A 24,946-nucleotide genomic window follows, 5' to 3' on the forward strand; every position below is an offset into this window, starting at 1 on the left:
CCATCACCTAATAGTAAAATTAACAAGTCTTAGTGACAAAGAGAAAATCCTGAAAGCAGCCCAAGAAAAGAAGTCTGTAACATACAATGGTAAAAATATTAGATTGGCGGCAGACTTATCCACAGAGACCTGGCAGGCCAGAAAGAGCTGGCATGATATATTCAGAGCACTCAACGAGAAAAACATGCAGCCAAGAATACTCTATCCAGCTAGGCTATCATTGAAAATAGAAGGAGAGATCAAAAGCTTCCAGGACAAACAAAAACTGAAAGAATTTGCAAACACCAAACCAGCTCTACAGGAAATATTGAAAGGGTCCTCTAAGCAAAGAGAGAGCCTAAAAGTAGTAGATCAGAAAGGTACAGAGACCATATACAGTAACAGTCACCTTACAGGCTAATAATGGCACTAAATTCATATCTCTCAATAGTTACCCTGAATGTTAATGGGCTAAATGCACCAATCAAAAGACACAGGGTATCAGAATGGATAAAAAAACAAAACCCATCAGTATGTTGCCTACAAGAAACTCATTTTAGACGCGAAGACACCTCCAGATTTAAAGTGAGGGGATGGAAAACAATTTACCATGCTAATGGGCATCAGAAGAAAGCTGGGGTGGCAATCCTTATATCAGATCAATTAGATTTTAAGCCAAAGACTATAATAAGAGATGAGGAAGGACACTATATCCTACTCAAAGGGTCTGTCCAACAAGAAGATCTAACAATTTTAAATATCTATGCCCCTAACGTGGGAGCAGCCAACTATATCAACCAATTAATAACAAAATCAAATAAACACATCAATAATAATACAATAATAGTAGGGGACTTGAACACTCCCCTCACTGAAATGGACAGATCATCCAAGCCAAAGATCAACAAGGAAATAAAGGCCTTAAATGACACACTGGACCAGATGGACATCACAGATATATTCAGAACATTTCATCCCAAAGCAACAGAATACACATTCTTCTCTAGTGCACATGGAACCTTCTCCAGAATAGATCACATCCTGGGTCACAAATCAGGTCTCAACCGGTATCAAAAGATTAGGATTATTCCCTGCATATTTTCAGACCACAATGCTCTGAAGCTAGAACTCAATCACAAGAGGAAAGCTGGAAAGAACCCAAATACATGGAGACTAAACAGCATCCTTCTAAAGAATGAATGGGTTAACCAGGAAATTAAAGAAGAATTGAAAAAATTCATGGAAACAAATGATAATGAAAACACAACAGTTCAAAATCTGTGGGACACAGCAAAGGCAGTCCTGAGAGGAAAATATATAGCGGTACAAGCCTTTCTCAAGAAACAAGAAAGGTCTCAAGTACACAACCTAACCCTACACGTAAAGGAGCTGGAGAAAGAACAAGAAAGAAACCCTAAACCCAGCAGGAGAAGAGAAATCATAAAGATCAGAGCAGAAATCAATGAAATAGAAACCAAAAAAACAATAGAAAAAAACCAATGAAACTAGGAGCTGGTTCTTTGAAAGAATCAATAAGATTGATTAACCCCTGGCCAGACTCATCAAAAAGAAAAGAGCAAGGACCCAAATAAATAAAATCATGAATGAAAGAGGAGAGATCACAACTAACACCAAAGAAATACAGACAATTATAAGAACATACTATGAGCAACTCTACGCCAACAAATTGGACAATCTGGAAGAAATGGATGTATTCCTAGAGACATATAAACTACCACAACTGAACCAGGAAGAAATAGAAAATCTGAACAGGCCCATAACCAGTAAGGAGATTGAAACAGTCATCAAAAATCTCCAAACAAACAAAAGCCCAGGGCCAGACGGCTTCCCAGGGGAATTCTACCAAACATTTAAAGAAGAACTCATTCCTATTCTCCTGAAACTGTTCCAAAAAATAGAAACGGAAGGAAAACTTCCAAACTCATTTTATGAGGCCAGCATCACCTTGATCCCAAAACCAGACAAGGATCCCACCAAAAAAGAGAACTACAGACCAATATCCTTGATGAACACAGACGCAAAAATTCTCGCCAAAATACTAGCCAATAGGATTCAACAGTACATTAAAAGGATTATTCACCACGATCAAGTGGGATTTATTCCAGGGCTGCAGGGTTGGTTCAACATCCGCAAATCAATCAATGTGATAGAACACATTAATAAAAGAAAGAACAAGAACCATATGATACTCTCAATAGATGCTGAAAAAGCATTTGACAAAGTACAGCATCCCTTCCTGATCAAAACTCTTCAAAGTGTGGGGATAGAGGGCACATACCTCGATATTATCAAAGCCATCTATGAAAAACCCAGCGCAAATATCATTCTCAATGGAGAAAAACTGAAAGCTTTTCCGTTAAGGTCAGGAACAGGAACACGGCAGGGATGTCCATTATCACCACTGCTATTCAACATAGTACTAGAAGTCCTAGCCTCAGCAATCAGACAACAAAAAGAAATTAAAGGCATCCAAATTGGTAAAGAAGAAGTCAAACTATCACTCTTCGCAGATGATATGATACTATATGTGGAAAACCCAAAAGACTCCACTCCAAAACTGCTAGAACTTGTACAGGAATTCAGTAAAGTGTCAGGATATAAAATCAATGCACAGAAATCAGTTGCATTTCTGTACACCAACAACAAGACTGAAGAAAGAGAAATTAAGGAGTCAACCCCATTTACAATTGTACCCAAAACTATAAGATACCTAGGAATAAACCTAACCAAAGAGACTAAGAATCTATACACAGAAAATTATAAAGTACTCATGAAAGAAATTGAGGAAGACACAAAAAAATGGAAAAATGTTCCATGCTCCTGGATTGGAAGAATAAATATTGTGAAAATGTCTATGCTACCTAAAGCAATCTACACATTTAATGCAATCCCTATCAAAATACCATCCATTTTTTTCAAAGAAATGGAACAAATAATCCTCAAATTTATATGGAACCAGAAAAGACCTCGAATAGCCAAAGGAATATTGAAAAAGAAAGCCAAAGTTGGTGGCGTCACAATTCCGGACTTCAAGCTCTATTACAAAGCTGTCATCATCAAGACAGCATGGTACTGGCACAAAAACAGACACATAGATCAGTGGAACAGAGTCGAGAGCCCAGAAATCGACCCTCAACTCTATGGTCAACTAATCTTCGACAAAGCAGGAAAGAATGTCCAATGGAAAAAAGACAGCCTCTTCAATAAATGGTGCTGGGAAAATTGGACAGCCACATGCAGAAAAATGAAATTGGACCACTTCCTTACACCACACACGAAAATAGACTCCAAATGGATGAAGGACCTCAATGTGAGAAAGGAATCCATCAAAATCCTTGAGGAGAATGCAGGCAGCAACCTCTTCGACCTCAGCGGTAGCAACATCTTCCTAGGAACAACGGCAAAGGCAAGGGAAGCAAGGGCAAAAATGAACTATTGGGATTTCATCAAGATCCAAAGCTTTTGCACAGCAAAGGAAACAGTTCACAAAACCAAAAGACAACTGACAGAATGGGAGAAGATATTTGCAAACGACATATCAGATAAAGGGCTAGTGTCCAAAATCTATAAGGAACTTAGCAAACTCAACACCCAATGAACAAACAATCCAATCAAGAAATGGGCAGAGGACATGAACAGACATTTCTGCAAAGAAGACATCCAGATGGCCAACAGACACATGAAAAAGTGCTCCACGTCACTCGGCATCAGGGAAATACAAATCAAAACCACAATGAGATAACACCTCACACCAGTCAGGATGGCTAAAATTAACAAGTCAGGAAATGACAGATGCTGGAAAGGATGTGGAGAAAGGGGAACCCTCCTCCACTGTTGGTGGGAATGCAAGCTGGTGCAACCACTCTGGAAAACAGCATGGAGGTTCCTCAAAATGTTGAAAATAGAACTACCCTATGACCCAGCAATTGCACTACTGGGTATTTACCCTAAAGATACAAACATAGTGATCCGAAGGGGCACGTGTACCCGAATGTTTATAGCAGCAATGTCTACAATAGCCAGACTATGGAAAGAACCTAGATGTCCATCAACAGATGAATGGATAAAGAAGATGTGGTATATATACACAATGGAATGCTATGCAGCCATCAAAAGAAATGAAATCATGCCATTTGCGACGACGTGGATGGAACTAGAGCCTATCATGCTTAGTGAAATAAGTCAATCGGAGAAAGACAACTATCATATGATCTCCCTGATATGAGGACATGGAGAAGCAACATGGGGGGTTAGGGGGATAGGAGAAGAATAAATGAAACAAGATGGGATTGGGAGGGAGACAAACCATAAATGACTCTTAATCTCACAAAACAAACTGGGGGTTGCTGGGGGGAGATGGGATTGGGAGAGGGAGAGGGGGCTATGGACATTGGGGAGGGTAAGTGCTATCGTGAGTGCTGTGAAGTGTGTAAACCTGGCGATTCACAGACCTGTACCCCTGGGGATAAAAATACATTATATGTTTATTAAAAAAAAATTTGGAAGGGGAGGCGAACCATAAGAGACTATGGACTCTGAAAAACAACCTGAGGGTTTTGAAGGGTCAGGGGTGGGAGGTTGGGGGAACAGGTGGTGGGTAATGGGGAGGGCACGTTTTGCATGGAGCACTGGGTGTTGTGCAAAAAGAATGAATACTGTTACGCTGAAAAAATAAGTAAAATGGGAAAAAAAAAAGTTAAACATGTACTTAGTATAAACCCATTCATTCTAATCCTAGGTATAGACCCAAGAAAAATGAAAACTGATCTATTCAAAGGATTTTATTGTACGTTTATAAGCAGCATCATTCTTTTTTTTTTAAAGATTTTATTTATTTATTTGACAGAGAGAGATCACAAGTAGACAGAAAGGCAGGCAGAGAGAGAGAGAGGGAAGCAGGCTCGCTGCTGAGCAGAGAGCCCGATGCGGGACTCGATCCCAGGACCCTGAGATCACGACCTGAGCCGAAGGCAGCGGCTTAACCCACTGAGCCACCCAGGCGCCCAAGCAGCATCATTCTTAATAGCAAGAAGATAGCCTACGCATGTATATCAACTATTGAATGAACAAATAACATGTGGTGTATGCATGTGGTATATGCATACTATTCAGCAATTAAAAAGGAGCTCACTACCAATACATGCAACAGTGTGAATGAATCCTAAAAGCATGCTAAGTGAAAAAGCCATACACAAAATTCTACATATTTTATGATCCCATTTACACAAAATTTCTGGAAAAGGAGACTCAGTACAGAAAGAAAGCACATCAGGGGTTGCTTAGGGTTGGTCATGGGAGGAATGAGAATTGACTCCAACCAGCTACAAGGAATGTAGGATCTCACGATGGTGGCACATCAATACATTTACTAAATATCACTGAACCACAGAATAGTTGAATTTTACGGTGGGTAAAGTCAAGCTCTTAAGAAAAATTTGTAGCATCTCACAAGTCCATGTAAATTCATAAGAATTAGTCAAATGAACTTAAAGTGGGCATATGGAAAGAAATGGACTTAAGTTAAAAAAATGGATTTGAGGTATTTAGCAAGGATACAGGAAAGAGAAGTAGACATCATTTCAGTGTATGCATTATTGAAGATTTTCTTCTAAATCTTTTAGCCCAAATTATGGAATAAAATAAAAGAGAAAATAAAATGTTATAAAAATAGGTAAATGCTAAGCGTGTTATAATGAAGAAGCCAAACAAGTGAACAACTTTTATGAGTACATTATATTTATTTTTCATGATTGTCTTTTTTGAATCTAAAGGGGAAAGCTCTGCCTCAGTGTGAGTTTGTCTGTCCTTTGAAGAGACAGATATTTGCTGTGTCAATTCTTACAGTATAGATGAAACCAGTGACAAAATTACGAGTCAGAAGGTGAGTTTTAAGAGGGAGAAAAAAATTCTATGTTCTTTCTGGGCCTCGACTTTGGAACGATGGAGACATGTGGGAGTGGAGACTACATACACACTGACACAATGCAGTTATATTAAAAATAAAATGACTTCAGTCTGAGACCATGAAGCCTGAAAAGAAATTTTAAAACAATAACCATGGCGTACTTTATTTGATCCCTTCTCAGAATATAATGCAAGTTTAAAATGAGAAAGAGATTTTTGAAACATATCTGAGGGTTTTGAAGGGTCAGGGGTGGGAGGTTGGGGGAACAGGTGGTGGGTAATGGGGAGGGCACGTTTTGCATGGAGCCTTGGGTGTTGTGCAAAAAGAATGAATACTGTTACACTGAAAAAATAAATAAAATGGAAAAAAAAAACCAAAATGATTGGTTTAAACCACAAAAAAAAAAATATGATTAATTTGTATGTGACAGAATAAATTGCTGAATTGAAATCACCTATGTTGGGAGAAGACAGTGTGTCCAGAATTTCTCTCACCACTTACCATTTGCTCCCAGTCTCCACCTAGCACATTGCCTGGTACATACTAGATAATCAATCTGCAGTAGATGAATTAATGAATGCCTCATTCTTTTTGAAGATTTTTTTCTGGGAAGTTAAGATTTTATTGATTAACTTACTGAATATTTAACATCTATTGGCAAATACTGATCTATAAAATGCATGTTGGTGTTATTTGTGGATGGGCCTAATAAACAGACCATTTAAAGTAGCCAAGTTTGGCATTTCTCACATTTATATTACAAGACATATCCCTCCTGATTACTCCATTTCCTAACCCATATCCCTCTCATCTCCCTAGATATTAAGCATGTATGTGTTTATTTCTATATAGGTATAGCTGGTCATATTTATTGTTTTATGTCCTTGTCACTGTGCCCGTAGTTATTTATTGTTTTTATCTTCTTGGTTATGATTTCTTCATGTTTTTCTTGTAACTCCATTGTATTACAAGCGTTTTAAAGTATCCGAGAATTTGTTATACAATGTACAGCACTGACCAAATATAAGGTATTAAATTAACAAAATTAACATCAATATTTTGAGGACAACAGATCAACTTAATTTGGATTCTTTTTAAAATTCTATGTCTACTTAATAAAGCATAAGAAAAATTAGTATAACTGAAACAGGAAATGATCATGTAAAGGTAACCCCTGGTTACAGGTATACTTTGTGCTATAATTGGGATATTAAGTTTACTCAGTAAGTTAGTGTATTTTGCTCAGCTTTATGTTTCATTATTTGAGAAACACAGCATAAAGTAAACTGTAGCATTAAAAGCCAGCTTCATTGCAATTTATTTTTATAGCATAGTGCAAAACAACCCAAGCTGAAAGTACATTCAGGCAGTGAGACTTAAATCCCTAAAGGTAAGAAAGTGGTTCCATAAACAGATGTGATCATGGATTCTGAGTTTATTTGCTTGTGGCAAAAATAAAAGTACCAACTCAATAAGTTTTAATTTATAGGCATCTACACCAGAAGGCCTTTAGGCACTTTGAACAAAACTGACTAAAAATAAAATTTAGTAAAATAAACCTAATCTGCCCCATTCTCCATTCACACCAGGGTATATAAATTCCCAGCTAGGTAGAGAGGAGAGATTTCTCTATGTCTTTTCTAGGTGCTTTCCTGGAATTGTAGCTATGCTATGCTCTAGAAGAGAATTTTTATGATTGGCTGCATTTCAGGACACTTGAGAACATGAGAGAGGAACTACTGATAATCATTCCACCTCCTGAAGGTTTTCTAACAACCATGGCCCCACCTAACACATGGTCACGCAGAAGTATAGAGCTTTTCTGTTCTCACCCAAAGGAAATATTACTTGCCCTTTTTCTTCAGCAGGAAGTTCAAATATATATATATATATAGCACACACACTGGCTGGTACCTAATATATATCTGAACATTAGGAAATTCTATGATTCTATCATTGGACATATAATAGACTGAAAATCTTATTTGTGTAGAATATAAATACATATATTTATATTCATATAATAGACTGAAATAGACATATAATAGACTGAAAATCCTTATTTGTGTAGAATATAAATAGACAAGTATGGGGGTCCTGACCTTGTAGGCCTGCTTACCTCACATTTTGTTCTTCCAGGGTCTCACTTGTAAATTCCAGTATGTCAGCAGCTGTCCCCACAAACATAAGGAGAAGTTGAGAGAGTTGGTCCCGAGTGATCCCTCCTCCGATGGGTAGAAGCCATCTTCCAATTATGAGCATTAACAAGAATGTCTGATGGAGTCCCAAAGTCCAAACTTTCTCACATACTGTAGATAAGTTATTTACAAAAACTTGGGCCTGTGTAACAAAAATGTCATACAGGGAGAAGACTGTGAGCTACCACCTTGGAGAGATAGGCCTCCTTCACCATGGCTTTCAATCAAGAGTTAGCTTTTGTGGAAGGTCATTTTCAGAAAAATGATTTCTCACTTACTAAAGAAAATAAAAGTCCTTTCAACTGGACATTCTGGGGGGAAAAAGAGGCTAAGATGGTCCATAAAAAGGGGCAGCCTTATAACAAGAAATAATTTAAACCTCACACTTGCTAGTAGGATTGTAACATTTGATACTTAGAGAGCCAATTTGATGATGTTTTAAAGATCATTTCTCATTTTACTCTTCTCCATAACAAAGTATTGCACACAGCAAAACTGTTTAAATACCATATTAAAATCACACACAAAAAAATTCCATATTTTTCTTTCAGGGATTTCAAGTCTGAATTTACTAATCTGGGAATATTTTAACATAGTACAGATATCTTGTTTTTTATTGGTTTAGAGCACTACTACATCAAATAAGAAAATGCATAATAATGTTTATTCATTACCTAAATGCAAAGAAAGAGATTAACTGTAGTTATTATTTTTATTCTGAATATTTAACATACTATTGAAAAATCCATAACCTAGCAACCAAATTTTATTCTGCCCTTAATCTTGAACTCAGAGAAAAATTTACATCCCTTTCATGGATTCTGAATGATATCTCTTGCCCATTTAATTTCCAAATAAGTTTTAAAATATATTATTGGCCCTAAAGTCTATAATCTTTATTTTTAAAGATTTTATTTATTTATTTATTTGACAGAGAGAGATCACAAGTAGGCAGAGAGGCAGGCAGAGAGAGAGGGGGAAGCAGGCTCCCTGCCAAGCAGAGAGCTCGATGCAGGACTCGATCCCAGGACCCTGAGATCATGACCTGAGCTGAAGGCAGAGGCTTAACCCACTGAGCCACCCAGGTGCCCCTAAAGTCTATAATCTTTTAAAGACTATGGGATTGTAGGTCTCCAGTGGCTTGGATAATTGATTCCAACTGATTTATATAAGTAACTTAGCTATGTCTATGCAAAACCTATTTATTACCCCTATTGATTACTTACTGATGTTGAGTGTAGAGGTAGAGGAGGATAAAGGACAAGGCAGGATGCTAACCTGATTGAAGCCATGCGTGAAGATCAGTGATTTTTCATTTACACAGTGTTTCATATTTTTTCTATTGAACTTCACATACATCCTACTTGATTCTCACAGGAAGCATACTAGGCAGGGTGAATATTAATATTTTCAATTAGATGAAAAACTGAGATACAGAGTGATTAACTGACTTGTTCAAAGTGGTATCAGTCAGTTGTGATTGGAGCTTGAATTAGAATCCGAAGCTAATTCAATTTAACCTTTTAGAATCAATATCTATCGTATTGTTGAAAATGTGACTTATTGGTAGGGAGGGGTCTGGGCCTTGAGTCTCTCCCATATACCATTTTATTTTTTTCTATTTTTTATTTTTTTAAAATATTTATTTGACAGAGAGAGATCACAACTAGGCAGAGAGGCAGGCAGAGAGAGAGGAGGAAGCAGGCTCCCCGCGGAGCAGAGAGCCCGATGCGGGGCTTGATCCCAGGACCCTGGGATCATGACCTGAGCCAAAGGCAGAGGCTTTAACCCACTGAGCCACCCAGGCACCCCTCCTATATACCGTTTTATAATAGGCCATGGTTTGTTGACAAATATCAGGCAAGTGAAGAACAAAAAACTGATTCATTCTGACTGGAAATCTTCCCTATTTTGTTAATATACACTCTTAAAAATATATAGGTCAGGTCCATAACTTTTAAGTATATCATTCATTCACAAATAATATGTATCTCACCTTGTGCATATAATATTTGACCTGTTAAAGGCTACTTAATGCTGCAAGTTAAATATATCTATTAGCATATATAAGATATATGTGACTATTATGTGTATTAAATGTGTTTAATAAATACATATACAATTATTTCATAAATTCCTGAGCCAAATGATTAAAAAACTGTCAAATTTCTTTAGGGAAGAATGAGCTGAAAGGTATAGAGCATGTTATCCTCTGAATGAAAAGTGATTTCCTAGATACTTTAAAATACAGTGGAAAAATCACTCACCGTCCTAATGAGATCATCTGCTCCATTGTCTTGGTCACTTGATATCAGAGTTTGATTGACGTTTTCTTTGCTACTGGAATTTTGTGATGTTCCTTCAGATTGGCTACTGCAATACTAAGAATTTGGTACAAAGCCAATACGTTAAAAAAAAAAACCACAGTATGTAGAATTTAAAATGGCTTCAATTATCTAAGAGATTATGAGTAGATATGTGTATTTACACAATATGCACAAATATTTCAAGTTATAGTCTTAAAATAGAAAACCACTTTTTAATTAATATGAGATGAAAATCAACTATACACGTTTTATTTTCCCACAAGTCTATGAGGATGTAGTCTCCAAGTTTGTTGTACAGAGCTGTAGAATTTTTTAAGTTCTTATTTCAATTTCAGTTAGTACACATAGAGTATTATATTAGTTTCAGGTTACAATATAGAGACTCAACGATTCCATACATCACTTGGTGGTGATCATAACAAGGCACTGCTTAATCTCCGTCACCAGTTTCCCCCACTCCTCCACCCACCTCCACTCTGGTGAATATCAGTTTGTTCTCTATAGTTTGTTTCTTCATTTGTCTTTTATTTTTTCCCTTTGATCACCTGTTTTCTTTCTTAAACTCCATGAGTGAAATCAATGGTATTTGTCTTTCTCTGAATAACTTATGCAACTTAACATTATACTCTCTAGTTTCATCCATGTCCTTGAAAATGGCAAATAGCAAGACTTCATTCTTTTCTGTGGCTGAGTATATATACTCATATATATATATACATATACATATGTATAAATATATATATGTATGTATGCATGCATGCCACATCTTCTTTATCCATTCTTCTGTCAGTGGATGCTTTGGGCTGCTTCCATATCTTGGCTATTGTAAATAATGCTGCTATAAATATAGGGGTGTATGTATCCCTTTGAATTAGTGTTTTTTTAATTCTTTGGGTAAATACCCAGTAGTGTAATTGCTGGATCATAAGGTAGATCTATTTCTAACTTCTTGAGGAGGCGCCATACTGCTTTTTACATTGGCTGTACCAGTTTGCATTCCCATCAACAGTGCACAGTGGTTTCTTTCTCTCCACATCTTCACCAACACCTGTCATTTCTTGTGTTGTTGATTTTAGCCCTTCTGATAGGTGTGAGGTGATATCTCATTGTAGTTTTGATCTGTAATCTCCTGATTGTAAGTGATGATGAACATCTTTTCATAGATCTATTGGCTATCTGGATGTCTTCTTTGGAAAAATGTCTGTTTATGTCTTCTACCCATTTCTTTTTCCACATTCACATAACTTTTATTATAGTACATTATTTAACTGTTCTATTTTATTATTAGCTATTGTTAATCTCTTGCTGTGCTTAATTTATAAAGTAAACTTTATCATAAGTATATACATATAGGAAAAAACAGTGTATATTGACTTTGATACTATACACATTTTTAGGCATTCACTGGGGAAACTTAGAACTTATCCCTCGTGGATAAGTGGGGGACAATGTATTTCTTCAGCTGAGAATTAAGATCTATCATTCACTTTCTTTATGCTATCCAATGTATTTTTATTTCTCTATCTATCTATCTATCTATCTATCTATCTATCTATCATCTATCTATCTACCTATCACCTTAGATAGCCTATGTGAGCAGAGTGGGGAAGGGGCACTGGGAAAGGAAGAGAGAATCCTAAGCAGGCTCCAGGAGGCTCAGCATGGAGCCTGAAGCGGGGCTTGATCTCAAGAGCCTGAGATCATGCACTGAGCCAAAATCAAGAGTCGATCACATAACTGACTGAGCCACCTAGGCACCCCGATCCAATGCATTTTAAAGCAGTTATCTAAATGTGCAGTCACTGAATTCCTCTTAACTTTCATAGTTAGTACTTAATGACTGCATTTGGACTGTACCCTGAGGCTTTGTTTCCAATGATTGACCACAAATTATAATGAATAAGACATTTAGGTCTGGTGCTAAAATATATGCCATTTAGGATTCCTTCTTAAAATTCAAATGAAATTGTCCTGTCATTTTGCTATCCATTTTTTTAATTGGAATATTTGTTTTTTGGGTATTGAATTTTCTAAGTTCTTCACATATTTTGGATACTAACCCTTTAACAGATATGTCATTTGCAAATATCTCCTCCCATTCCATACATTGGCTATTTAGTTTATTGATTGTATCCTTAACTGTGCAGATCTTTTTATTTTGATGTAATCCCCATAGTTTATTTTTGTTTCTGTTTCTGTTTCCCTTGCCTTACGAGACATAACTAGAAAAAGTTGCTATGGCTGATGTCAAACAATTTAGTGTCTGTTGTAGGATTTAATGGTTTCAGGTCTCATATGTAGGTCTTTACTCCATTTTGAATTTGTTTTTGTGAGAAAGTGGTCCCGTTTCCTCCTTCTGTAAGTTACTGTTCAGTTTTCCCAGCACCAGGTGTTGAAGAGACTGCTTTTTCCCATTGGAAAAATTTTTTCCGGTTTTGTTGAAGATTAACTGATGATATAATTATGGGTTTACTTCTGGGTTTTCTATTCTGTTCTATTGATCTATGTATCCTGTTTTGTTCCAGTAGCATACTGTTCTGATTACTACAGTTCTGTAATATAACACGAAGTCTGGAATTGTAATGCCTCCAGCTTTACTTTCCTTTTTCAAGATTGCTTAGCCTATTCAGAGTCTGGTTCCATGCAAATTTTAGGATTGTTTGTTTTGGTTCTGTGAAAAATGCTGTTGGTATTTGAGAGCTGTACAATTCACAGAGTAATAACTGGGGTTCCTTTTTTGAACCCTGGACCAGTTGTAGAACAAACAAATCAATAATGACAACATGAAAACATGTGTGATCTGGTCAGAACATCCATTCTAAGAGTTTATTTCTTGTCCAGAAGGATATTTATCTAAAATAACATTTGCTTAAGTAGGTAATCCAATTATTTTCAATCTTGCCTGTTAAACACTGAGACAACCAAAAAAATTAACAAGTTCCTCTATTAAAATAGGTATTTTAGTGTCAGTTTGGAGGTCAACTTAGGTTTATGGAAACTTTGACAAAGACCCAAGCTTGATGTTTTTCCCTTTTTGTTCCTTCATTTTGCATGTAAATTTCTACAAGTTAACTGTGCATGATTTTTATCCAGATGCTAGGAATTTGAGGTAGAGAAAAAATATGTAAGAGAGAAAAAGAGTGGTACTTGAAAATATAAGTGTAGCTAATGATTATTTCACAAATTAAAAAAGAGTTGATTTTTTTCAAACACCTGCAAGGCTAATGTACTTTTGAAACATACACATACATATACACACGTCACTACCATTATCATCACCACCGCATAACCACAGTCACATATTTGGACTTAGAAAGTATTTTTTTTAAATGCTAATGCTGTAAGAAGTGTATTTTTCTTAATTAGTCTAGATACTACATCAATCAATCTATAAGCTACTTGGAAAAATAAAAGAAAGTCTGTCAAAAAGCTATTTTTTTCTACTCCCCATCAAAACAACTAGTGTTATGGGTGAATGACAAAAATACTTAGGAAAGATGGCCACGTGCCATATCTCTAGGAGCAAAAATCCAGCTGTTTGCACACTTTTTTTTTTTCTGTGCAGCTGACTCCATGGAAAGATAATGAAGATAAAAAATTAAATCTTTGAACCAAGCAACAAATCCTCATTGCAGAGTACCTTTGTGAGAATCAAAAGGGCAAGAGGAAATAATTTTGACCACTTTATTCCATAGACATGAAATCTATTTATTAAAAGTGGTGACCTTGATATGTTTTTTTTTTCATCCCTAGCACCAAAACTCCATAGACATCTGATTATTACAAAACAACAAAACAAAACAAAACTTCCATCTGCCCTGCAGTGGCCAATAGCTTGTAGTCCATATTATGATATTGCAACCTGAGTCCCATTCCATTCTTGTAATTCTACTTGTTACAATTCGATGAAATTTTTCCTTTAAGTGACAGCTGCATAGGACTGCAAAGATCAACGTTTGATTCCTACAACCTAACCTGGCTTGTATTGTTTTTATGGTAATATTATTTCCATTTAGCATTGTACAGGTGAGTTCATTTAGATGATCTGGGTACAAACAAGCCATTTTTCATGGGTCTTAAAAACTCTTATTAGCTTCAAGAATATTCCTTTGTGTCAACCAGACCCTAACCCCATCAAGACCAGAAAGTTTCCATTGCTTTAATTCTGCCACTTCATAAATAGACCTAAGAATTATGGTCATAACTGTTGTCATAATCATCTTGTTTCTAGTCATGTGGACCTAGGCAGATGCAGAAATGAAGGTACAGAGCTGATCACCTAGGAGGAATGTCTTCATGAGATAGGTCAGAATGTTTTCCTAATGCCAAGACATAGGTTAGAACATTTAGGATGTAGAATACATGGAAAATGTGAAAAGAAATTAAATCACTCTCCTGTCATGAAAAAAAAATCAGGTAATTTTGATAACTCCTCTAAAACATAGAATACATAACTGAGAAAGGCAGGGTGGTTTAACAGAATAGGGGTTAAGACCTAGGTGCTAAGTCCAGGACTGTTATTGACTAGCTGTGTAACCTTGAGAAAATTACTTAACATTTCTATTTTTTTTTAATATTTTATTTATTTATTGACAGAGAGAGAGGTCACAAGTAGGCAGAGAGGCAGGCAGAGAGAGAGGGAGAAACAGGCTCCCCACTGAGCAGAGAGCCCGATGCGGAGCTCGATCCCAGGACCCTGAGATCATGACCTGAGCCGAAGGCAGAGGCTTAAACCACTGAGCCACCCAGGCACCCCTACTTAACATTTCTGAGTCTCGGCATCCTCCTCTGTAAAGTAGAAATATATATAACATTCTTAATTCATGGAGTTGATGAGTTCACAAAGGAGAAAATGTATTTGAAAATATTTTGAAAGGAAGGACTACATAAAGAAGAGTGGTTATTATCACAACCAAATTTTTTTAAATGAATGGACTAAGAGAATTGCTGTACCTTCCTTTATTCTGCTATTTCTTGTTTCTTTAAATGCAATTCCAATACTGTTTGGCCTCCCTTACGCTTACTTTTTTCTACTTCCATCTCTGCCCTCCCTGCCCAATTCAATCTTTGGGCATTCATTTTAATTCTTAGTGTCAAAATGAGTCAAATCCATTACTACTAAAGGTCCAATTTCTTTTGTAGTATGAAAATTAGAGAGGTACTGCCTGGGGCTCAAAAATCTTTTTTTTATTAAAAAGAGAGCTTTTGGTTGCATGCTATTTGTTGTAATGGGATTTGACCTGTATATCAATTAACTGTGCAACGCATTTATATTATAAAAGCATTTGAGGAAATGAATTGTTATTGTGGATGATAGTCATGTTATAGAATTGGATGTGAAAGAAAGAAATGATTAAAATCACCAGAGCTTATTTCCATACCCCTGAAAGTAGTAAGTAGTAAGGAAATTGAAACAGTCCCCTAACTCCTTATGGTATGGTTTTTAAAAACCATGATAACTTGAGCCAGCCAATCTAGTGCTACAAAAATACTTTGCTACAATCCTTATATCAGATCAATTAGATTTTAAGCCAAAGACTATAATAAGAGATGAGGAAGGACACTATATCCTCCTCAAAGGGTCTGTCCAACAAGAAGATCTAACAATTTTCAATATCTATGCCCCTAACGTGGGAGCAGCCAACTATATCAACCAATTAATAGCAAAATCAAATAAACACATCAATAATAATACAATAATAGTAGGGGACTTGAACACTCCCCTCACTGAAATGGACAGATCAACCAAGAAAAAGATCAACAAGGAAATAAAGGCCTTAAATGACACACTGGACCAGATGGACATCACAGATATATTCAGAACATTTCATCCCAAAGCAACAGAATACACATTCTTCTCTAGTGCATATGGAACATTCTCCAGAATAGATCACATCCTGGGTCACAAATCAGGTCTCAACCAGTATCAAAAGATTGGGATCATTCCCTGCATATTTTCAGACCACAATGCTCTGAAGCTAGAACTCAATCACAAGAGGAAAGCTGGAAAGAACCCAAATACATGGAGACTAAACAGCATCTTTCTAAAGAATGAATGGGTCAACCAGGAAATTAAAGAAGAATTGAAAAAATTCATGGAAACAAACGATAACAAAAACACAATGGTTCAAAATCTGTGGGACACAGCAAAGGCAGTCCTGAGAGGAAAATATATAGCTGTACAAGCCTTTCTCAAGAAACAAGAAAGGTCTCAAGTACACAACCTAACCCTACACGTAAAGGAGCTGGAGAAAGAACAAGAAAGAAACCCTAAACCCAGCAGGAGAAGAGAAATCATAAAGATCAGAGCAGAAATCAATGAAATAGAAACCAAAAAAACAATAGAAAAAACCAATGAAACTAGGAGCTGGTTCTTTGAAAGAATCAATAAGATTGATAAACCCCTGGCCAGACTCATCAAAAAGAAAAGAGAAAGGACCCAAATAAATAAAATCATGAATGAAAGAGGAGAGATCACAACTAACACCAAAGAAATACAGACAATTATAAGAACATACTATGAGCAACTCTATGCCAACAAATTTGACAATCTGGAAGAAATGGATGCATTCCTAGAGACATATAAACTACCACAACTGAACCAGGAAGAAATAGAAAATCTGAACAGGCCCATAACCAGTAAGGAGATTGAAACAGTCATCAAAAATCTCCAAACAAACAAAAGCCCAGGGCCAGACGGCTTCCCAGGGGAATTCTACCAAACATTTAAAGAAGAACTCATTCCTATTCTCCTGAAACTGTTCCAAAAAATAGAAACGGAAGGAAAACTTCCAAACTCATTTTATGAGGCCAGCATCACCTTGATCCCAAAACCAGACAAGGATCCCACCAAAAAAGAGAACTACAGACCAATATCCTTGATGAACACAGACGCAAAAATTCTCGCCAAAATACTAGCCAATAGGATTCAACAGTACATTAAAAGGATTATTCACCACGATCAAGTGGGATTTATTCCAGGGCTGCAGGGTTGGTTCAACATCCGCAAATCAATCAATGTGATAGAACACATTAATAAAAGAAAGAACAAGAACCATATGATACTCTCAATAGATGCTGAAAAAGCATTTGACAAAGTACAGCATCCCTTCCTGATCAAAACTCTTCAAAGTGTAGGGATAGAAGGCACATACCTCGATATTATCAAAGCCATCTATGAAAAACCCAGCGCAAATATCATTCTCAATGGAGAAAAACTGAAAGCTTTTCCGTTAAGGTCAGGAACAGGAACACGGCAGGGATGTCCATTATCACCACTGCTATTCAACATAGTACTAGAAGTCCTAGCCTCAGCAATCAGACAACAAAAAGAAATTAAAGGCATCCAAATTGGTAAAGAAGAAGTCAAACTATCACTCTTCACAGGTGATATGATACTAAATGTGGAAAACCCAAAAGACTCCACTCCAAAACTGCTAGAACTTGTACAGGAATTCAGTAAAGTGTCAGGATATAAAATCAATGCACAGAAATCAGTTGCATTTCTGTACACCAACAACAAGACTGAAGAAAGAGAAATTAAGGAGTCAATCCCATTTACAATTGCACCCAAAACTATAAGATACCTAGGAATAAACCTAACCACAGAGGCTAAGAATCTATATGCAGAAAACTATAAAGTACGCATGAAAGAAATGGAGGAAGACACAAAGAAATGGAAAAATGTTCCATGCTCCTGGATTGGAAGAATAAATATTGTGAAAATGTCTATGCTACCTAAAGCAATCTACACATTTAATGCAATCCCTATCAAAATACCATCCATTTTTTCCAAAGAAATAGAACAAATAATCCTAAAATTTATATAGAACCAGAAAAGACATCGAATAGCCAAAGGGATATTGAAAAAGGAAGCCAAAGTTGGTGGCATCAATTCCGGACTTCAAGCTCTATTACAAAGCTGTCATCATCAAGACAGCATGGTACTGGCACAAAAACAGACACATAGATCAATGGAACAGAATAGAGAGCCCAGAAATAGACCCTCAACTCTATGGTCAACTAATCTTTGACAAAGCAGGAAAGAATGTCCAATGGAAAAAAGACAGCCTCTTCAATAAATGGTGCTGGGAAAATTGGACAGCCACATGCAGAAAAATGAAATTGGACCACTTCCTTACCCCACACATGAAAATAGACTCAAAATGGATGAAGGACCTCAATGTGAGAAAGGAATCCATCAAAATCCTTGAGGAGAACACAGGCAGCAACCTCTTCGACCTCAGCCGCAGCAACATCTTCCTACGAACATCGGCAAAGGCAAGGGAAGCAAGGGCAAAAATGAACTATTGGGATTTCATCAAGATCAAAAGCTTTTGCACAGCAAAGGAAACAGTTAACAAAACCAAAAGACAACTGACAGAATGGGAGAAGATATTTGCAAACGACATATCAGATAAAGGGCTAGTGTCCAAAATCTATAAGGAACTTAGCGAACTCAACACCCAAAGAACAAACAATCCAATCAAGAAATGGGCAGAGGACATGAACAGACATTTCTGCAAAGAAGACATCCAGATGGCCAACAGACACATGAAAAAGTGCTCCACGTCACTCGGCATCAGGGAAATACAAATCAAAACCACAATGAGATATCACCTCACACCAGTCAGGATGGCTAAAATTAACAAGTCAGGAAATGACAGATGCTGGCGAGGATGTGGAGAAAGGGGAAACCTCCTCCACTGTTGGTGGGAATGCAAGCTGGTGCAACCACTCTGGAAAACAGCATGGAGGTTCCTCAAAATGTTGAAAATAGAACTACCCTATGACCCAGCAATTGCACTACTGGGTATTTACCCTAAAGATACAAACATAGTGATCCAAAGGGGCACGTGCACCCGAATGTTTATAACAGCAATGTCTACAATGTCTAGTTTCCAAACTATGGAAAGTACCTAGATGTCCATCAACAGATGAATGGATAAAGAAGAAGTGGTATATATACACAATGGAATGCTATGCAGCCATCAAAAGAAATGAAATCTTGTCATTTGCGACAACGTGGATGGAACTAGAGGGTATCATGCTTAGTGAAATAAGTCAATCGGAGAAAGACAACTACCATATGATCTCTCTGATATGAGGACGTGGAGATGCAACATGGGGGGTTAGGGGGATAGGAGAAGAATAAATGAAACAAGATGGGATTGGGAGGGAGACAAACCATATGTGACTCTTAATCTCACAAAACAAACCGGGGGTTGCTGGGGGGAGGTGGGGTTGGGAGAGGGGGAGAGAAGTTATGGACATTGGGGAGGGTATGTGCTATGGTGAGTGCTGTGAAGTGTGTAAACCTGGCGATTCACAGACCTGTATCCCTGGGGATAAAAATACATTATATGTTTATAAAAAAATAAGAAATAAATAAAAAATTAAAAAAAATACTTTGCTACAGTCATAGAAATAGCCTATGACTTTAACATTTTTAAACAGGGGATTTAAAGCAGATAAATGTTTTCCTCATGCCAATTTTATTGGTATGTGCTTGTGGAATTCTTCAGAAATAGTCCACAGAGCTAAATTCCCCTGTGTGTGCCTAAAATTTAGAGCAAGCATTTTCCAGACAAGGTTTGGATATCTGAAATATACATCAGAGGCTTAACTTTACTATAAAATGACCAACTGCAGCAAAGTAATCTATAGGGGCAAATTCTTATCTTGAATAATGCACTGTATCAGTGAAAGTACTATAATAATATTATATCATAACTACAGCTTATCTATAACATAGCCCTATAACCTGACCCAGATGATGTGAAGTCCAGGCTGGCATCTGCTGGAGTCTGCCTTTCACAGTGTGGTACAGGAGCATTAATAGCAATAGATTGTGAATCTAATCTGGATCCTGATACCTGGGGCTGCCACTCACTGAAAAGTCAGTGGCTCTTTCTCTCTGTATAGATTAGGGACTCTTATTGGAAGCCATTGTTTATTTTTTAAGTCAGTCCTTATACATGTAGCACACCTCTCCCAATGGTAGATCTCATACTCCTCTTTTTAACTCTTCATATCTGGCTCCAGAATAGAATACCTGTTTCACTAAAACAGCTCATGGGACCCTCAAAAAGGAATCTTTTGTAATCTGTAAGGCCTGTATTTTAAGACAGACTGTTTTTAGTAGCCCCTCCAAGTTTGATTGCATTTACATAACAGAGTCTAGACAATGGGGTTTGTTTTTAATTTCTGCTACGTTTATTTTATAGGATGCTAGATTATTGAGCCCTGCCCATTTTCAGTACAATATAGGAATTCATTGAATCTGCGAAGTTTAAAGCCAAATTTTTACACACAACCCTCCCGTACCCCATGTAAAAAACTCTAGCATATTTGAGGTCAGGAGTGCTTAAGAACAAGATCTTTAATGTAAGTTGTTAATTAATTATATAATCTTAACTCTTAGCTGTAACATTTTTATTGATTTTGATAGATCATGAATTCACTTTCTTTTGCTAATGGCCTCTTACTTTTTCAATTCTTGATAACTCCAACTCCTTTGAGAAGTGCATTTCTGAAATAAATTATAGTATGAAAGTAGTTTACTGATAAATATTCCACTTTCCGACTTTCCAAAGGGACATACCTGGGTCTCATCATGCATTTCAAGAAGCCATAATGATGGAACAATGCTAATCAGATATAAAAATATGGTTGGTGAAAACCTGTAAAAGAGAGGGGAAAAGTTCAGTTTTTACCAAAAAAAAAACCACCTTTTTTTTTAATTAAAGAAAAACAAATACACATACCCTGATCACATTGAGTTAAACCTTTTTATCTCGTGTTTATTTCAATGGGGATAAAAGCATTATGTGATTTCTGCCATATGGATTGTAGAGAAACAAAGTAACTGCAAAAGGCACTAGCAGCTGTCATTCTCACTGAATTACTAATCCAATTAATAGAAGTTAATTTTAATATGGCTTAATGGGACACTGCCAACTAGTTTCAGGCACAAAACTGGATATTTTGTATTTAATATGTTTTACAACAAGCAAATACAGCAATAGTAAATCTTCTTGGATTTTTTCAACATTGCAATTTCAAGAAGATTAGCTACATTTTTAAATATTAACCTGGAATTCTGAAAGCTTGAATAGTAACATCCTATTAGAACACAAAAATCAGGGCGCCTGGGTGGCTCAGTGGGTTAAGCCGCTGCCTTCGGCTCAGGTCATGATCTCGGGGTCCTGGGATCGAGTCCCGCATCAGGCTCTCTGCTCAGCAGGGAGCCTGCTTCCCTCTCTCTCTCTCTCTGCCTGCCTCTCTACTTGTGATCTCTCTCTGTGAAATAAATAAATAAATAATTTAAAAGAAAAACACACAAAAATCATATGATAATGAAAAGGAACGAACAAAATCAACTGACTTTGTGATATCTGATAAACCTAGTAAAAATTAAAATGCAAAGAAACAACAACAGATGAAGTGTTTGGTATTGTTTTAAAAGGCTATCTATATTCATTATTTGCTGGCTTAAAATTCAGAGGGTAGTCCAAAGAGGGGGCTTTTATGCAAACATAGTTAGGTTCAAATACCAGTGGCTCTGTCTGCTTCTTAGTCCACAAAATGGAGACAGTCACTGTAATAGTCATCATATCAATATACCACAGACTGGGTAGCTTAAACATCAGATAGATATTTTCTCATGGTTCTGGAGGTTGGAAGCGTGGTGAGGTCTCCCTTCCTGGTTTATAGATAGCCACTCTCTTGCTGTATCCTGGCCTTACACGGCCTTTCCTCGGGGCATGCACATCACAAGCAGAGAGAGACAGAGATCATTCTCTTCTCCTTTTAAAAGTTGACCAATCTTATTGGATTAAGATCCTACCCTTATGACCTCATTTACCCTTAATAACTTCCTAAAAGCTATATCTCAAAATAGAGTCACACTGGGGGTTAGGGCTTCAGCATACAAATTTTTGGGAAACACAGTTTAGTCCAGAGTGGTCCCATTTATCTCACAGAGGTCTTTATTACACTTTCTGTAAAGCAGTGCATGGCAGAGGTGGGTATTCCATAATAGATAACTACTATTAGTATTTTTATAGGACATCATATAATGAAAATATGCCCTTAGAAATTCAAAATAAGATAAAAGTAACATACTTTCCAAATTTATTTCTTAAAATTGCACTTCATTTTAGAAAGGACTATTGCTTTATATGCCATCTCAAAGAAAAAAATTGTGAGTTAATATAATTTTATTAAAATATTTTAAGTATATGCCTATGATGGTTTAAAATGGTTTGAAAAACAGAAATGTTAATTGCTCAACAAATAGAATTACTTGAGATGAAATGGTATTAAAACCATATTATCACAATCCAGGAGAGAAAAGTGAGCAAACCTAAATGGAAGACAGCATCTAGAATGGGCTTTTTCAAGACTGTTAACAATTTCACTAGTACTGCCTTTCAGCTTTTGGAAAGAAGGAAGAAAGGACAAAAGAAAGTGAGGTCTTTTAAAAAAATCAATATTTCATATAGATACTCTTCCACCTTTGATTTCCTGCAAAGAACCAATTTTGAAACAAAAGGTTATGGCTCATGATATTATTGAAATCTTACTTGGAAGCTGGCTGGTGACAGAGAGATAGCAAATGGCCCTATGTTGAACATACTCTTAAAAGAATAGGAAAAACTTGGTGTGCCTGGGTGGTTCAGTCGTTAAGCCTTCTGCTCAGGTCATGATCCCAAGGTCCTGGGATTGAGCCCTGCATCAGGCTCCCTCTTCAGCGGGAAGCCTGCTTCTCCCTCACCCACTCTCACTTGTGTTCCCTCTCTCGTGTTGTGTTTATGTCAAATAAGTAAATAAAATCTTTAAAAAAAATAAGGAAAATTTATTCCTTGACCTTACATATCAAAGGAAACATCAGGAGAGAGTATTTCCTTTGTGAGATTGAGAAAGGAAATGAATTCCAATTGCAAGGACAGTTGGAATATGTAAATGTTTGTTCGGCTATGTCAAATGTTGACTGGATTGCAATTTTGTTGACTCTCTAGGAATTAATTTTGGGATTGTCTCCCCTAAAAATATCATAACAATAATATCCATGGAAACCATGGACTGAACATATAGTAACTCTTGAAAGAGGTTCAACATGAAACAAACAACCCTTAACATTTTGTATGCATAAGAATGATTTCTATAATTGGAAAAAAAATACTATACTATTTCAAGGTATTTCCTCTAATTAGGAATCTAGTTATGTAAAAAACAAAAACAAAAACAAACCTAAAAAACAAAAACAACAACAAACTTTAAGATCCGAGATTGTCTACATCACCTGCCACAGAACATCTAAATTCCATAATCGGACATTCAAAGCCTCCCTTTTCTAGTTTTTCCACTTCCTGTTTCTCTTCCTGCACTACATCCTCAAAACAAAACATTTTCTACAAAGTTCCCCTCACTTCAATATGTCTTCATAATCTTTTTCGGCATAAGTGAGAAGGGGGTAGAAAGAAGATATCATGCTGAGAGCCTAGGAATTTACCATATTCAACTCAGTCCGTAGTGTTTCTCCCCATATGTTCCACCCTCCTAACCCTATACCAGAGAGGATTTGCTGGAATTTCGAGAGGCTTCCAGGAAGAGTTACTGGTGATGTGGATAGCAGCTAAGTGATCAACAGCAAATCACCATCTAGAGCTTCCTCCTGTCCTTCCTCTCTAACTCCCCTGCAGTCAGCTGTGGTAGTTGTACAGCTGAAATTAAAAACAACAAACCTTATGGAGAAAATAGAAGTCTCTCTTATCTAGGGAAGTATTAAAACATGTCTAAATATATTTTATTTTTTGGATACGAGGAAATCATTTCAGCCACATATAGCATATGTTTTGTTTGACCGTTCGTCCCTGTTAAGAACAAAGTGCTCCATGCTCCGTCAGCTTGATTAATCTGAGAAGAGAGATTCTGAAATGACTTTAGAGGAAACATCCCTCCAAATTATGATTGTCCGCTTTGGAATGCTCTTTTCTTGCCTCTCTAGCCATCAACATCCTACCTGTATTTCAGAGGCATAGTAGGAATTAATCTTAGCTTATATTTCTCTTGTGACCTAACACATTCTCCACTATTTCATGATTATGTGTATATTAGCCTTAGCTTTCCTAATATAGGCTCCTTGAAGGCAGATTCTGTCTTATTTATATTTATCTCCCTCCCTTCTTTCTTCTCATTCATCGTTCCTTCTCAGTGATATCAGGAGTCTTACTAAGTCTTTAATAAACGCTTATTAAGAAAATGCTTAAATGCTTGAGTGCCTGAATTTATTAATAAAATGGAGGGCATGGACGGTACTGGCATCTACAAAGACCTTTTTTATTCCCATTTCAGGAGATCCAGTAGCAAGTACACCCCTGGAGTTGTGGCCTGTGAAGAATTACTACACAAACCTAGGAGACCCAGATTTGAATCACCTGTTCCAAGGCACATCTTCCAAGGTAGTAGAAATTTGCTACCTTCCCTATGAGTCAATGTCCTCATCTATAAAA

The 24,946-nt window shown here is 36.8% G+C and overlaps 1 protein-coding gene across 1 annotated transcript in view; it reads right to left on the minus strand.

Moving 5' to 3' along the window:
* The window catches only part of TMEM26 (transmembrane protein 26), a 55,763-nt gene that overhangs the window by 18,284 nt on the left and 12,533 nt on the right, over positions 1 to 24,946 (minus strand). Inside the window, exons 2-4 of the mRNA XM_046026182.1 lie at positions 21,034 to 21,112; positions 10,371 to 10,484; positions 8,025 to 8,245 (exon numbers count right to left, since the gene is read on the minus strand). Coding sequence (XP_045882138.1) covers positions 8,025 to 8,245; positions 10,371 to 10,484; positions 21,034 to 21,112 — 414 coding nt within the window. The remainder of the gene's footprint in view (positions 1 to 8,024; positions 8,246 to 10,370; positions 10,485 to 21,033; positions 21,113 to 24,946) is intronic.

Source organism: Meles meles, chromosome 13, assembly GCF_922984935.1.
Source record: "Meles meles chromosome 13, mMelMel3.1 paternal haplotype, whole genome shotgun sequence".
Classification (NCBI taxonomy): domain Eukaryota; kingdom Metazoa; phylum Chordata; class Mammalia; order Carnivora; family Mustelidae; genus Meles; species Meles meles.